This window comes from Dasypus novemcinctus, chromosome 3 (assembly GCF_030445035.2).
Source record: "Dasypus novemcinctus isolate mDasNov1 chromosome 3, mDasNov1.1.hap2, whole genome shotgun sequence".
NCBI lineage: Eukaryota > Metazoa > Chordata > Mammalia > Cingulata > Dasypodidae > Dasypus > Dasypus novemcinctus.
In genome coordinates, this window is record NC_080675.1 from 61917378 (window position 1) to 61933229 (window position 15852).

General features: G+C 38.8%; 1 protein-coding gene across 1 annotated transcript in view; it reads left to right on the forward strand.

Annotated features, from left to right (window-relative positions):
• SOS2 (SOS Ras/Rho guanine nucleotide exchange factor 2) overlaps positions 1-15852 on the forward strand; it is a 136562-nt gene that overhangs the window by 20019 nt on the left and 100691 nt on the right. The window contains exon 2 of the mRNA XM_058293450.2: positions 15425-15550. Within this exon, the coding sequence (XP_058149433.1) occupies positions 15425-15550 (126 nt within the window). The remainder of the gene's footprint in view (positions 1-15424; positions 15551-15852) is intronic.

Sequence of the window (15852 nt, forward strand, 5' to 3'; positions counted from 1 at the left end):
GAGCGCCTAGGAGGGGATGAAGTCTATTTCAAAGGGAATAGAGGGGGTGGGGTGTTCACTCGAATTCCAGTAAATGGTAAATGCCGGGATTCCTAAGGCCGGGAGCAAGCACAAACCCAGGAAAAGAAGTGGATTCCTTATGCAATGAATATACCACACGATGAAAGAAGTTGTTGATGTGGGAGGAGTGGGGGGGTGTGGGGAGTGGGGTATATGGAAACCTCTTGTATTTTTTATTGTAACATTTTGTGTGATTTAAGTATCTTTAAAAATATATATAATTTTAAAAAATTTACAAAAAAGCATAGTAAAGGAAGAAAAAAGGAAGTAGATTCCTTCACTACGGATAGGCTCATCTATGACAGAGAGAAGCCTGCACTTTACGTTTGCCTCAGGCCCTTCTTACTGATAGGAGAACTAAAATCTGAAGAAAACCTGCAGCCAAAGCAAAGCCAATTTGCAAAGACTGTGAAAGGTGATTTTTGCTTTGCTTTGTTTGTTTTGATTAGCTCTTGAGGAAACTGAAATTGGGGAAAATTTGTCTTATCACTACCTGGATACAAACTTAAGGAACAGATAGCTCAGGGGTCATAGAAACAGGTAAGACAGAAAATTTCTGTCTTATCACTAGTTGGATACACACTTAAGGAGCAGACGGCTCAGGGACCAAATCCCAGAGTTAACACTTTAAAATATTAAAATGTACAGTGTGTAACAAAAGATTACAAGACAAACATGAAATGATGGCCCATCCAGAGGAACAAGATAAAAATGCCAAAACCATCAATGAAGATAACCAGATTTTGAAATTACCAGAAAAAGACCTAGAAGTAAAAATGATCCTCAATATACTCAAGGAGATTTAAAAAAATAATGGAGAAAGAACTAAAGGATATGAGGAGAGCGGTGAATGAACAATATGGTAATCTCTTTGAGACTCTCAATAGAAACCAAACAAATACTGGAGTTGAAAAACACAATAATTGAAACAAAAAATTCCCTAGACAGTTTTAACAGCAGTTTGGAGGTGGAAGAAGAAAGAATCACTGATCTTGAAGACATGACAATTTAAATGACTCAGGCTAAGGAGCAGAAACATAAAAGAATTAAAAAGTGAACAGAACCCTGGAGACCTGTAGGATACCAATATATGCATTTTGGGAGTCTCAGATGGAGAAGAAACAGAGAAAGAGGTAGAAGGAATAGGAATATTTGAAGAAATAATGGTAGGAAACTTCCCAAATTAAATGAAAGATATAAATATGCATTCAAGAGTCCCAGTGAATTCTGTACAGGATAAACTCAAAGAGAACCATGCCCAGACACACAGTAAACAAACTGTCCAATGCCAGTAAAAAGGAGAGAGTTCTGAAAGCTGCAGAAGAAAATAACAAATTATGTACAATGGAATCCCAGTTAGATTAAGTTCTCATTTCTCATCAGAAATCATGGAGGCACAAAGGCAGTGGTATTAAATACTTAAAGTATTAAAAGAAAACAATTGCCAACCAAGAATTTTATATCTGGCAAGGCTTTCTTACAAAATTGAGGGGGAGATTAAAGTATTTCTAGATGAGTAAAAGCTGGGCGAGTTTATTATCACTAGACTTGCCCTATAAGTAATGATGCAGGAGGTTCTTCATACTGAAAGGAGAGGACACTAGACAGTAGATTAAAGTGGCATAAAGAAAGAGAGACTTGTAAAGCTAACCATATGGGTAATTATAAATGCCAGTACTATTGTGTTTTATTTTTTTATATATAATTCCACATCTTCTTACTGGTGCTAAAATGCATATGCATAAAAAGTATTGATAAAGCTTAAGCTTTGGACATATAAAGTACAATTATATAATTTGTAACTTTTAAAAATGGTAGGGGGATGGAAGGGTATAGGAAAAGTGTATGTATATGCTATTGAAGGTTAAGTTGTTATCAAATCAAATATGATTGTTACGGATTTAAGATGTTAAATTTTAACACCATGGCAACCGTAAAGAAAATATCTGAAAAATATATTCAGAGAGAAATGAGAAAGAATAAAATGGTACAATACAAAGAAAAAACCCACAAATATGAAAGGAGGCATTAATGGAAAAACTGAGGGTCAAAAAAGGTATAAGACAAAGATGAAATAACAAAAGTTAATTATCAGGAGTTCAAGCAAATGAATTAAATCTCTAGGCAAAAGGCAGAGATTGGAAGAATGGATAAAAAAAAACATGGCCCAACTATATGTTGTTTACCAGAGATTCACCTTAAATTCAAAGATGTAAATAGGTTGAAAATGAAAGGATGGAAAAACATACATACCATACAAATAGTATCCAAAAGAGAGCTAGAATAGCTATAACAACAGATAAAATAAGTAAAAAACTGTTATGAGGGACAAAGAAGGTCATTACTTACTGATAAGCCAATTCAACAAGAAGACATCACAATTATAAATGCATCTGATAGCAAAGCCCTAAAATATATAAAGCATATATTTAGAGATTTGAAGGGAGAAATAAATAGTTCTACATTAACAGCAGGAAACTTCAGTACACCACTTTCAATAATGGAAATACACCACTTTCCATAATGTCTAGAACATCTAGACAAAAGATCAGTAAGGAAATATAACTTCTTCAATGATACTCTAAACCAGCTAAACCTAACAGACATTCAACAGCAGGAGAATACACTTTGTTCTCTAGTGCACATGGATCCTTCTCCAGGATAAATCATATGTTAAGTCAAAAAAACAAGTCTCAGTAAATTAAAAAAATACTGAAATCATATGTTGTATCTTCTTTCACCACAATGGAATGAAGCTAGAAATTATTAACAGAGGGACAAATCGAAAATTAATAAATTTGTAGAAATTAAACAATGTACTCTTAACCTGTAGGGCAAAGAAGAAATCACAAGGAAAATCAGGAAATATCTTGAGGAAAATGTAAATGAAAACACACCATACTAAAACTTTTGGGATTCAGCAAAGGCACCGCTGAGAGGGAAATTTATAGCTCTCAATACTTATATTAAAAAAGAAGAAAGATCACAAATCAGAGAGCTTACTTCAAAACTGGAGGATCTAGAAAAAGTAGAACAAACTCAACCCAAATGAGCAGGAAAAAGGAAAGAGAGTAAAGATTAGAATGGAGAGCAACGGAGAGAGTCAACAAAACCAAAAGGTGTTTCTTTATAAAGATTAATAAAATTGACAGACCTTTAGGCACAAATAATTTAAAAAAAAAGAAGAGGGGGACATTACTACTGACCCCACAGAAATAAACAGGACTATATTAGGATACTATGAACAATGTACACCAACAAATTGGATAACCTAGGTGAAACAGACAAATTCCTAAAAACATACAAACACCTAAGTTGACTCAAGAAATAGAAAATCACAACAAACCAATAACTGGTAAAGAGATTGAATCAGTAAACAAATTCCTCCCAAAAAAGAAAAGCCAATCTTCAGATTACTCAACAGGTCAATTTTACTAAACATTTCAAGAAGAATTAAAACCAGTCCTGCCCAAAGTCTTGCATATATTGAGGAAGAGGAAACACTAACTCATTCAATGAAGCCAACATCACCCAGATAAAGATACCACAAGAAAAGAAAATTACAGACCCTTGTGAATATAGAAGCAAATATCCTCAACAAAATACCAGCAAACTGAATCCAGTAGTACCTTGGAAGATTATACATTGTGATCAAGTGGGATTTATCCCACATATCAACGGTAGTTCAACATAAGAAAATCAATTAATATAATATACAGCATTAACGGAACAAAGAAAAAACCATATAATCTTCTCAATGGATGCAAAAAAGGCATTTGGTAAGATCCAGCACCCCTCTTTTTTTAAATTTTTCTCTCTCCCCTTCCCAGACCTGCCAACCCCCATTGTCTGCTCTCTCTGACCATTTGCTATGTGTTCTTCTGTGTCTGTTTGTATTCTTGTCAGTGGCATCCGGAATCTGTGTTTCGTTTTGTTGTGTCATCTTGCTGTGTCAGCTCTGTGTGTGTGGCACCATTCCTGGGCAGGCTTCACTTTTTTTGCACTGGGCAGCTCTCCTTATGGAGTGCACTCCTTGTGCATGAGGCTCCCCTACATGGGGGAAACCCTGTGTGGCACGGAACCCTTGCATGCATCAGCACTGCACATGGGCCAGCTCATCCTGGGTTTGAACCTCCCATGTGGTAGGCAGATGCCCTATCCGTTGGGCCAAATCTGCTTTCCCAGCATCTCTTCTTGATAAAAACACTTAGAAAACCAGGAACAAAAGGGAACTTCCTCAACATGATAAAGGGCCTATGTAAAAAACCGATAAAATAGATAAATGGGACCTCATAAAAACTAAACCTTTTTTGCATCAAAAGAGTTAATCATGAAAGTAAAAAGACAGCCTACACAATGGGAGAAAGTATTTGTAAACTTCATATCCAATAAGCATTGAATATCCAGAATATATAAAGAAATTTTATTACTCAACAACTAAAAGACAAACTTCTTGAATAGACATTTCTCCAAAGAAGATAATACTGTTGAAAAGATGCTCATCAAGAGATGAGATGTGGAGGCGTTTTCGGGACGTGGAATTGTCCTGGATAGTGCTTCATGGACAATTACGGGACACTATAGATCCCCCCAGGGCCCACTGGATGGAACGTGAGAGAGTCTGGGCTATGATGTGGACCATTGACTATGGGGTGCAGTGATGCTCAAAGATGAACTTACCAGGTGCAATGGATGTACCACGATGATGGGAGAGAGTGTTGCTGTGGGGGGAGTGGGGGGCGGGGGCGGTGGGGTTGAATGGGACCTCATATATATTTTTTAATGTAATTTAAAAATAATAATAAATAAATATTTAAAAAATAAAAAAAAAGAAAAGAAAAGATGCTCATCATTAGCCATTAGGGAAATGCAAATCAAAACCATAAGAAGATACCATTTCATAACTACTGGAATGGTTACTAATTTAAAAACAAAAACAGAAAGTGCAAATGGTGGAGAAGATGTGGTGAAACAGAAATATTTGTTCATTGTTGGTGGGAATGCAAATGGTGCAGCCATTGTGGAAGACAGTACAGCAGTTTTTCAGAAGGTTAAGTATTGAATTACCATATGACCCAGCAATCCCATTTCTGGGTATATACCCGAAAAAATTGAAACCAGGAACTTGAACAGATATTTGTACACCAATGTTCATAGCAGCATTATTCACAATTCCCAAAAGATGGATGCTACCTAGTGTCTGTCAACAGATGAATGGATAAACAAAATGTGGTATATTCAGTCAATGGAATATTTTCTCAACCATAAAAAAGGAATGAAGTGTTGATACATGTGACAACATGGATGAACCTTGAAGACATCATGTTGAGTGAAATGAGCCAAACACACAAGGACAAATACTATATGATTTCACTGATATGAAATAATTAGAATAAGCAAACTCATAGAGTCAGAGATTAGAATATAGGTTATCTGGGGCATGGGTGGGTGTAGGGAAAGATGAGTTAATGCTTAAATTGTACAAAGTTTCTATTTGGGTTGCTGGAACCATTTTGGTAATGGATGACAGTGATGGAAGCACAACATGTGAACTCTATATTTCAGTGTGGTTAAAAGGGGGAAATTTTAGGTTGTATTTCTATTACTAGAATAAAAAAAATTAAAACAGAAAACCAAAAACCATAGGACTATCCAACACAAAGAGTGAACCCTAATGTAAGCCATAGAGTATAGTTAATAGTACAATTATAAAAATTTAAAAAAAAATACTCTTTCAGAAAGTGGACTTGGTCCAATGGATAGGGCGTCTGCCTACCACATGGAAGGTCTGCGGTTCAAACCCAGGACCTCCTTGACCCATGTGGAGCTGGCCCACGCGCAGTGCTGATGTGTGCAAGGAGTGCTGTGCCACTCAGGGGTGTCCCCTGTGTAGGGGAGCCCCACGCGCAAGGAGTGTGCCCCATAAGGAGAGCCGGCCAGCTCAAAAGAAAATCCAGCCTGCCCAGGAGTGGTGCCGCACACACGGAGAACTGACACAGCAAGATGACGCAACAAAAAGACACACAGATTCCCAGTGCCACTGACAAGAATAGAAGTGGACACAGAAGAACACGCAGCGAATGGACACAGAGAACAGACAACTGGGGTGGGGGGGGAGGGGAGAAATAAAAAATAAATCTTAAAAATAATTTTTTTCATCAGTGTCGCAAATGTACCACAGTATTGCAAGGTGCTAAAAATAGGGTAGTATATGTGAATTCTGTATTTTATGCATGATTTTTCTTTAAACCTACAACTTCTCTAATAAAAAGAAAAGAAAATGAGTATCTAACTGACTTTTCTTAGGCTTTTTTATTTCCATTGTTTTAAAAAAATTTTTTTTATTTTTTAAAGAGGTTTTAGATTACATAAATATTACATAAAAAAATACAGGGGCTTCCATATTCCCCTCCCCCCTCCCTCTTCCCCTCTCACACTTTCCCCTATTAACAATATCTTTCGGGACGTGGACTTGGCCCAGTAGTTAGGGCATCCATCTACCACATGGGAGGTCCGCGGTTCAAACCCCGGGCCTCCTTGACCCGTGTGCAGCTGGCCCATGTGCAGTGCTGATGCGTGCAAGGAGTGCCGTGCCACACAGAGGTGTCCCCACGTAGGGGAGCCCCATGCGCAAGGAGTGCGTCCTGTAAGGAGAGCCGCCCTTGCCCAGGAATGGCGCAGCACACACCGAGAGCTGACACAACAAGATGATGCAACAAAAAGAAACACTACAGATTCCTGTGCTGCTGACAACAACAGAAGCAGCCAAAGAAGATGCAGCAAATAGACACAGAGAACAAACACCCAGGGTGGGGGGGGGAAAGGGGGAGAAATAAATAAATCTTTAAAAAAAACAAACAAAAAAACCAATATCTTTCATTACTGTAGTACATTTGTTACAGTTGATGAACACATATTTATGAACACATATTGAGGCATTGCTCTAATCATGGTCTCATGGTCTATAGTTTACATTACAGTTTTTTGTTCTTTTTTACCATTTACTATTTTTTAAAGATTTAATTTATTTCCCCCTCCCCTCATTGTTTGCACTTGCTATCTGCTCTCTGTGTCCATTTGTTGTGCACTCTCTGTCTGCTCGTCTTCTCTTTACAAGGTACTGGGAACCAAACCTGGGACCTCCCATGTGGGAGAGAGGCTCTCAATTGCTTGAGCCACCCTTCTCCCTGCTTTGTTGTGTCTCTCATTGTGTTTTCTCTTTGTGTCTCCTTGTTGCTTCATCATGTTGCGTCAGCTCTCCATGCCAACCTGTTGCACCAGCTCACTGTCTTGCTCGTTTTCTCTAAACGGCACCAGGAACTGAACCTGGGACCTCCCATGTAGTAGGCTGGCACAAAAACGCTTGAGCCACATCCATCTCCCTACATTATTGTTTATACTTTGCACTGCACAATTTTATAAGTTTTGACAAAATGTACAAAGGCCTTTATCTCTCATTGTCTTTTAAATTTCAGCAAAATAACTTGTTTGGTTTTTATTTTTTAAATATGTTTTTTACTTTTATTTTTAAAAGATATTTATATTACTTGTATGTTACATAAAAAATATAGAGGATTCCCATATGCCCTGCTCTCCCCACCCACCCACGTTTACCCACATTAACAATATCCTTCATTAGTGTGATACATTCATTGCAATTGATGATTGCATTTTGAAGCATTGTTACTAAGCATGAATTATAGTTTACATTGTAGTTTACACTCTCTCCCACACAATTCTGTAGGTTGTGGCAAGATATATAATGGCCCGTATCTGACATTGCAGTGTCATTCAGGACAATTCCCAACTTCTGAAAATGCCCCCATCTTATACATGTTTTCCCTTTCCCTGACCTCCATAGGAAGATCACTGCCTCCACATCAGTGTTGTCATTTCTTCCATTGCTAGAATCACAATAACTATCGTAGAATACCAGTAAATCCACTCTAGTCCATAGTTGATTCTCCAGTCCTGAGGATTCTGGGATGGTGATGCCCACTCCATCTCTAATTGAAAGGAGCTTCAGTCCCATACGGCCAATGGGTGGGACTCTTGCATGCATTTGTAGACTCTCTTGGTTCCTTGGTATGGTGGTTGTCAATCATCACCTCCTTGTTAGTTGTCCTGGATGTGTCCAATGAACTGGAGAGTAAGTGTTGCAACTCTGTTGAGGCTCAGGGCCCAGCTGGCACACAGACAGCCCAAAGATGCAAGTCTCTTGGATGTATATCTATCAACTCCAGCACCAATAATAGGATCAAGTAGAAGGGTCAGAAGAACCATGTGTAGGGAAATCACAACTGAGTCCAACTCTGTCACCTAGGGAGCACAAACTCCAAAGAGGGCCCAATGGCAGGGCACCAAACTCCTGAGCTATCTGCCCTGACCATAGTGCCTGGGTGTCTTCAGAGCTCTCAGGAACCCCACTATTTGGGGTAGTGTCTAATTTGGCAGTCAGTGAGATCCTGCCAAGACATGCATAAGCATAACCTCTGGAATGACCTCCTGACTCACTTTGAAGTCTCTTAGCCCTATAAACTCATTTGTCTTTACCTTTTCCCCCTTTTGGTCAAGGTCTTTTTCCAGTTGCATTGCTAGTTGGTGCTTGGTCGTAATCCCTTGGTGCCAGGGGGGCTTATCCTTGGGAGTCATGTCCCATGCTGGGGGAATGTTATTGCATTTATATGCTGAGTTTGGCTTAGAGAGAGGCCACATTTGAGCAACAAGGAGGCTCTCAGGAGATAACTCTTAAGCACCCTATAATACTAGGCTAAGTTTCAGTTTCAAGAGGAAAGGTTCATAAGCACAGTCATCAATATCAGGGCCCGTGAATGGACCATCCTCCTTCACTAGCCATTGCCTCTGTACTTGGGGGATTCGTGCTGTTCAATTAGAGAATATGGCAGAGCTCCCCAGGATGGAAATTCAGTATTCTTTCAGTTATTGTGACAATGCCCCATGAACTTTTGAACTCATTTATATGCCTTATATATATGCCCAAGTTAACCACCTCCCTTTTATTCCCCATCACTGACACCACGCACAAATGATCTTTCCTTGCCACAGCTGTAACCCCTCTGTGATCCAAAACCTTTTCAAAAATGAAACCAATAAAATAGCCAAATACACTTAATAAGAAAATGAAATAATAACAACTGTTTTAAAAATAAGATATAAAATACAAAAAAAAGAAAAAATATTAAAAATTTTTTTGACATTTTGTCTTTCATCACTGTAAGATATGTTGTCCTGTCTGTACAGTGACATTTTCTCCCATTTATTCCCCCAGTGTCTTAACTTTTTTCATTTTGTCTTCAAAGAAGTTTTACATCACAGTAAAGTCATGTACACAATATAGGGGACTCCCATATACCCAACATCCCCCCCCCATTTCCCCCTTCCCCTAGTAATAAGATTTTATATGTGGATAGTACATTTGTTATAATTGATGTACAAATATTGAAACATAGCTACTAACCATAGTCAGTGGTTTACATTTTGGACCATACACTTTTTTTTTTTAATCCCCCCTTGTGGCTTTTTGCTTGCTGTCTGCTTTCCTGTGTTCATTTGCTGTGTGTTCTTCTGTGTCTGTATCTATGTTTATATTTATTTATTCCCTCCACCCCACCCCAAACAGCTAGTTTCCTATCTCTGTGTCCATTCGCTGCACATTCTTCTGTGTGTGTGTTTTTTTTTTTTTTCTTGTCTCCCTTTTTGTTGTGTCACCTTGCTGAGTTGGCTCTCTGTGGCGCTTGCAGGCCGGTAGCACTCCGCAGTGTGCGGGTGAGCCTGCCTTCACAAGGAGGCCCTGGGACGTGAACCCAGGGCCTCCCATATGGTAGATGGGAGCCCAACTGCTTGAGTCACAGCTGCTTCCCTGGACCATACACTTTTAAAATTTTGGTGAAACTTAACATGGTGAAACTTAACATTGCCCTCAAAATGCCACCTGTTCCATCTGTTTTTTCCCTCCCTCCCCCTCCCCTGGGGACCCACAGCAACCACCAACCTTCACTCCTTGCAGAACCAGATTCATAGTTATTTGCAACAACACTGAGGGCTTGACACACTGGTCCGTCTACTCCTGTTGGGCACTGCCCATGCTCTCGAGAGACTCACGCCTCTGTATTTGAGAACATAGCTGGCCTTCCCTGGATGGGAGTCCAACACCTTCCTGCTCATTATGTGGGTCTCCACCCACTGATAAAACATACTGTGTCAAGATGAACACTCACACACTCCCTAGAAGCCTGCCCCCAGTGCTCCCTGTCCCAAATGCCCCCCACATCCAATGCCCTAAACCAGTAGCCCTACCTTGCCCTATTGCCAACAGAATATTCCCAACATTGTAGTTTCAACCACGTACCCACCAATCCCCAGTGTTCACCTCCACCTCCCCCAACCCTCCCCTCTGTTCCATGTACAGTGGACTTTTCCATGATTGTGACTTTATTAACTCTGGATCTGTTTTGGAAGAATTGATATAGGTACAATAACTCTTTTTTTTTCATTGTTTTTTTTTTTCTCTCCCCTTCCCCTCTCCCCCGCCCCAGTTGTCTGTTCTCTGTGTCCATTTGCTGCATGTTCTTCTTTGTCCGCTTCCGTTGTTGTCAGCGGCACAGGAATCTGTGTTTCTTTTTGTTACATCATCTTGTTGCGTCAGCGCTCTGCGTGTGCGGCACCATTCCTGGGCAGGCTGCATTTTCTTTCGCACTGGGCGGCTCTCCCTACGGGGTGCACTCCCTGCGCGGGGGGTTCCCCCATACAGGGACACCCCTGCGTGGCATGGCGCTCCCTGCGTGCATCAGTACTGCACATGGGCCAGCTCCTCATGGGTCAAGGAGCCCCGGGGTCTGAACTGTGGACCTCCCATGTGGTAGACGGACGCTGTACCCACTGGGCCAAGTCCACTTCCCAATAATTCTTGATCATGGTATTAACCTTCACTTACTTAGATTTTATTTCTCTCAGACTCTCTCATTTTCTCCATAGAAGTTGTGTACCTCTTTTTGTAAGGTTTATTGCAAGGCCCATGATATTTTTGTTATTTAAATTTTATTTTCTAACTTGTTTGGTACATAGGAATAATTTTTTATTAATTCAGATAAATTATCTGTGTAATGTTTTGATTTTCCTTCATGGGTGTGATGGTTTGGCTAATGTGTCAACTCAGCCAGGTTAAGTGTGCCCAGTTGTTTGGTCAAGCAAGCACTGGACTAATTGTAATACAAGGGCATTTATGGACTGTAGTCACCTTTGACTTTACTGCAGTGGTAAATCATAGATAGCTGATTATAATTACATCAATCAGGGAGATTGCCATCAGCAATGAGTGACCATTTATCCAGTCAGTTGAATGCCTTAAAAGGGAAGGTGGTTCCAGCATAGAGTGAGAATTTCCCAGCTCGTCTTTGGCCAGCCAACATCTCCCAGAACTCATCAAGGACCTTCACTGAACTTTCATTGGAGCCCGTGGTTACAGCCTGCCTGCAGAACCTGGACTTGTGCATCCCCACCAGGGTTGCATAAGAGACTCTCATAAAATCTCTTACTACTGACAGATATCTCTTGTTGATTCTATTTCCCTAGAGAACCGTGTCTAATACAGTGGGCAATCAAATCATCTGTAAATTTGTTTCTTCCTTTCTAGTTCTTTGCAGTTCTTTTACTATCATTTCTTTTTTGTACCATACTACACTAACCATTACACTATAGATTTGGAATAGGAATGAAATAGCAAGTGTCCTTTCCTTTTTCTGATCTGAGAAGGAAAGCTTTCATGGACTATGATGTTTATTTTATCTTTTTTTTGTAGATATCTTTTAGCAGATTAAGGAAATGCACTAAGAGATTTTGTCTTGAATGAATATTGAATTTTTCAGATGCTTTTCCTGTATCTACTAAGATGATGGATCTTATGATTTTTCTCCTTTTGTCTCTTAACGTGATGAATTGCATTGCTTGAATTCTAACATTTAGCCACCTTCACATTCCTGGTATAAACCCAGCTTGGTCATGTTGTGTAATGGTTTTTTTTTAATATATTATGGAACTCAATTAGCTGAAATTTTTTTTTTTTTGCTTTAGCGTTAGCTTTTTTTTTTTTTTTTTTTAAAGATTTATTTATTTATTTAATTTCCCCCCCTCCCCTGGTTGTCTGTTCTTGGTGTCTATTTGTTGCGTCTTGTTTCTTTGTCTGCTTTTGTTTCTTTGTCCGCTTCTGTTGTCGTCAGCGGCACAGGAAGTGTGGGCGGCGCCATTCCTGGGCAGGCTGCACTTTCTTTTCACGCTGGGCTGCTTTCCTCACGGGCGCACTCCTTGCGCGTGGGGGCTCCCCCACGCGGGGGACACCCTTGCGTGGCACGGCACTCCTTGCGCGCATCAGCACTGCGCATGGCCAGCTCCACACGGGTCGAGGAGGCCCGGGGTATGAACTGCGGACCTCCCATATGGTAGTCGGACGCCCTAACCACTGGGCCAAAGTCCGTTTCCCTAGCTTTAGCTTTTTTGCTTTAGCTTCTGCTTCTACGTTTGTAAGCAAAATTGGCCTGTAATTTCATCTTTCATTTTGGGTTTTTATATCAAGGCTAACCTTAAAACAAATTGGGGAAGCTATCTTATTCTTTTTGGAGAGTTAGTTTAAAATGGGTCATTTCATCTCTAAATGTTTGATGAGCCTTGTTAGTGAATCCATCTAGGCCCATGTATTGGACCATAACACAATTCTCAAGAAGTTTTAAAAATTGAAATCACAGAAAATCTTTTTCTGACCACAGTGTGATTACTCTAGAATAAATTTAAAAGAAGATAACTCTTGAATTCAGAAATTTACTTCTAAATGCAAATTAGAACCACAATGAGATACCACTTCACATCCACCTGGATAGCTATTATTAAAAAACTGGGGGAAGCAGATTTGGCTCAATGACTAGAGCATCCCCTACCACATGGGAGGTCCAAGGTTCAAACCCAAGTCCTCCCCACACTTGTGGTGAAGCTGGCCCACACACAGCACTGATGTGCGCAAGGAATGCCATGCCATATAGGGTGTCCCCTGTGTTGGGGAGCCCCACGCTCAAGGAGTGCGCCCCATAAGGAGAGCTGCCCTACGAGAAAAAAGTGCAGCCTCCCCAGGAGTAGGGCCACACACATGGAGAGCTGACACAGCAAGATGATGCAACAAAAAGAGACATAAATTCCCAGTGCCACCGACAAGAGTACAAGCGGACACAGAAGAACACACAGCAGATGGACACAGAAAGCGGACAACTGGGGGGAGGGGAAGGGGAGAGAAATAAATTTAAAAATTAAATTAAAAAAACAAAAAAACTGGAATCTTCGTGCATAGCTGGTTAGAATGTAAAGTGGTGTACTGACTGTGGAAAATGATTGATGTTTGCTCAAAAAGTTAAACAGAATTAATTACCATGTGACCCAGCAATTCCGCTCCTAGATATATACCCCAAAGAGTTGATAACATGAACTCAAACAGATACTTGTATACCAATGTTTATGGTAGCTTTATTCACGGTAGCCAAAATGTGGAAACAACCCAAGTGTCCATTAACAGATAAATGGATAAACGAAACATGGCATATACATACAATAGAATATGCAGTTATTCAACTAAATAAGAATGAAGTTCTGATACAATGTATAACATGTGTGCCAAGTGAGGTAAACCAGACACAAAAGAATAAATGGTGGATGATTCTACTTACATAAAATATGTAGATAGGCAAATTCTTAGAGGCAGAACATTAATTAGCAGTTACCAGAAGCTTGGGGGAGGGGAAGTGGAGAGTTTTTGCTTTAGGGGCATAAAGTTTCTGTTTGAGGTAATGAAAAAGTTCTGGAAATTAATGATGATGGTGGCACAGCATTGTGAGTGTAATTAATGCCACTGAATTTACATTTTAAATTGGCTAAAATGGCATATTTTCTATTACATATTTTTAGCACAATAAAATACTTTTTAAAAAGCAATATACTTCTAAACTCTAAAAGACAAAGAAGCAACCATAATGAAATTAGAAACTATTTTGAACTGGATGATTAGAAAAATAACCTATATCAAAATCTGTTGCTTTTTTTTTTTTTTTACAAAAGTAGTCTTAGAGAAAATATATATACTAGAAAAGAAGAGAGTTTGAAAAATGATGAAGTAAGTAACTGTCTTAAGAAGTTAGAAAAAGAATAGTAAAAATGGAAGAAATAATAAAGATGAAGCAGAAATAAGTAAAATATAATAAAAACTAGAGAGGATAAAGAAAACCAAAAGTTGAAAATATTAATAAAATTGTTAAACTTTTGAGAGCTTGGTCAAGAAAAAGAGTGAATGCACAGCAGAGCAGGTGCAGCTCAGTGCTTGAGTGCCTGTTTTGCATGTACGAGATCCTGGGTTCAATTTCTGATACAACCTAAGAAAAAAAATGAATGCACAAATACCTAACATTAGTAAGACTGCCCTATATATTCTATAGACTTATAAACTATAACTGACTACAGTGAACTTTATGCTAAATTTTGAGAATTTAAATGCAATGGTGAACTTCTGCTATTTCCTTTGTGAGAAGATTTTTAATTACTGATTCAATTTTTTCAAAGTAATTATGGGAACTATTCAAGTTTTCTATTTCTTTTTTGTGTCAGTGGCGTTGACATCTTTCTAACTATGGCATAAAAACTTAACTTCTTTCATTCATCCTTTCAACAAATATTTACAGGACATCTATATTATGTGGCAGGCACTATTTTTTACCTTATTCCTTATATCCAGTCAGACTGAATTATTTTTGGGGACAGATTACTAGGTTCCAACTTTAAGAAATTTAACAATGACAAAAAGGCTCAGCATGGCCATGTGGTGACAATAAGGAGCACATGCCATTGTAAAAGAAAGTTGACTAGCACCTACTCACAGAATAGCCTTTTAATTTTGTAAAGTATACGGTTTGTAAAGTGGTTATTCAGAGACTGTTGGGATTTATGACCTAGTGTTCATAGATTGCTCTTGGATCTACTAGTTGACTTCAGAGCATCCATGATTCCCATAAAATTATACAGAAAATTTTGTGTGCGTGTGCTTTTTGATGGTAGGGAAGAAGAGGTTCAATGCCTTTCAGTAGATTTTCAAAAGGTTGGGATGTCAAAAAAACGTTAAGAACTGCTGCTCTGTGGGTTAAGGGAAGTTTACAGAGACTGTCAAATACAGGGTTTGTGTGTGTTTCATTTTTGTGCTTTTGTCTACATAGTAGTAACCATTCTGGTAGAATATTATTAATTATATTTAAAATTCTCTTTGACCTTTTTCTTGTACAATTTATTTTGTCAGTACTTTAATTGAGAACTTTTTTTAAAGGTTCAGGAGCAAGTACATCCCAATCTCTCAGCTAATGAAGAGTCTCTCTATTATATTGAAGAGCTGATTTTTCAACTGCTTAATAAATTATGCATGGCTCAACCAAGGACTGTTCAAGATGTGGAGGTAAAAACCATTTTATTTCAAAAAGTCACTGAACCACTGTACAAATTAATATTTGTATCTAAATATGTAACAGTCTAAAATTATGTGTGATACATATGGTCAGTTTATTTTCAACAAAGATGCCAGTGGGGAAAGTTTTTCAGCAAAAAAAAAAAGTAGTAGGACTGGATAAGCTTATAGAGAAAAATAAACCTTGAAATCTATCTCGCACCATGCACAAAAATTAATTTATAAGATATATCATAATGTTAAATGTAAAAGCTGAAACTAAAGTTTCTAGAAGAAAATGTAGGAAAATGTCT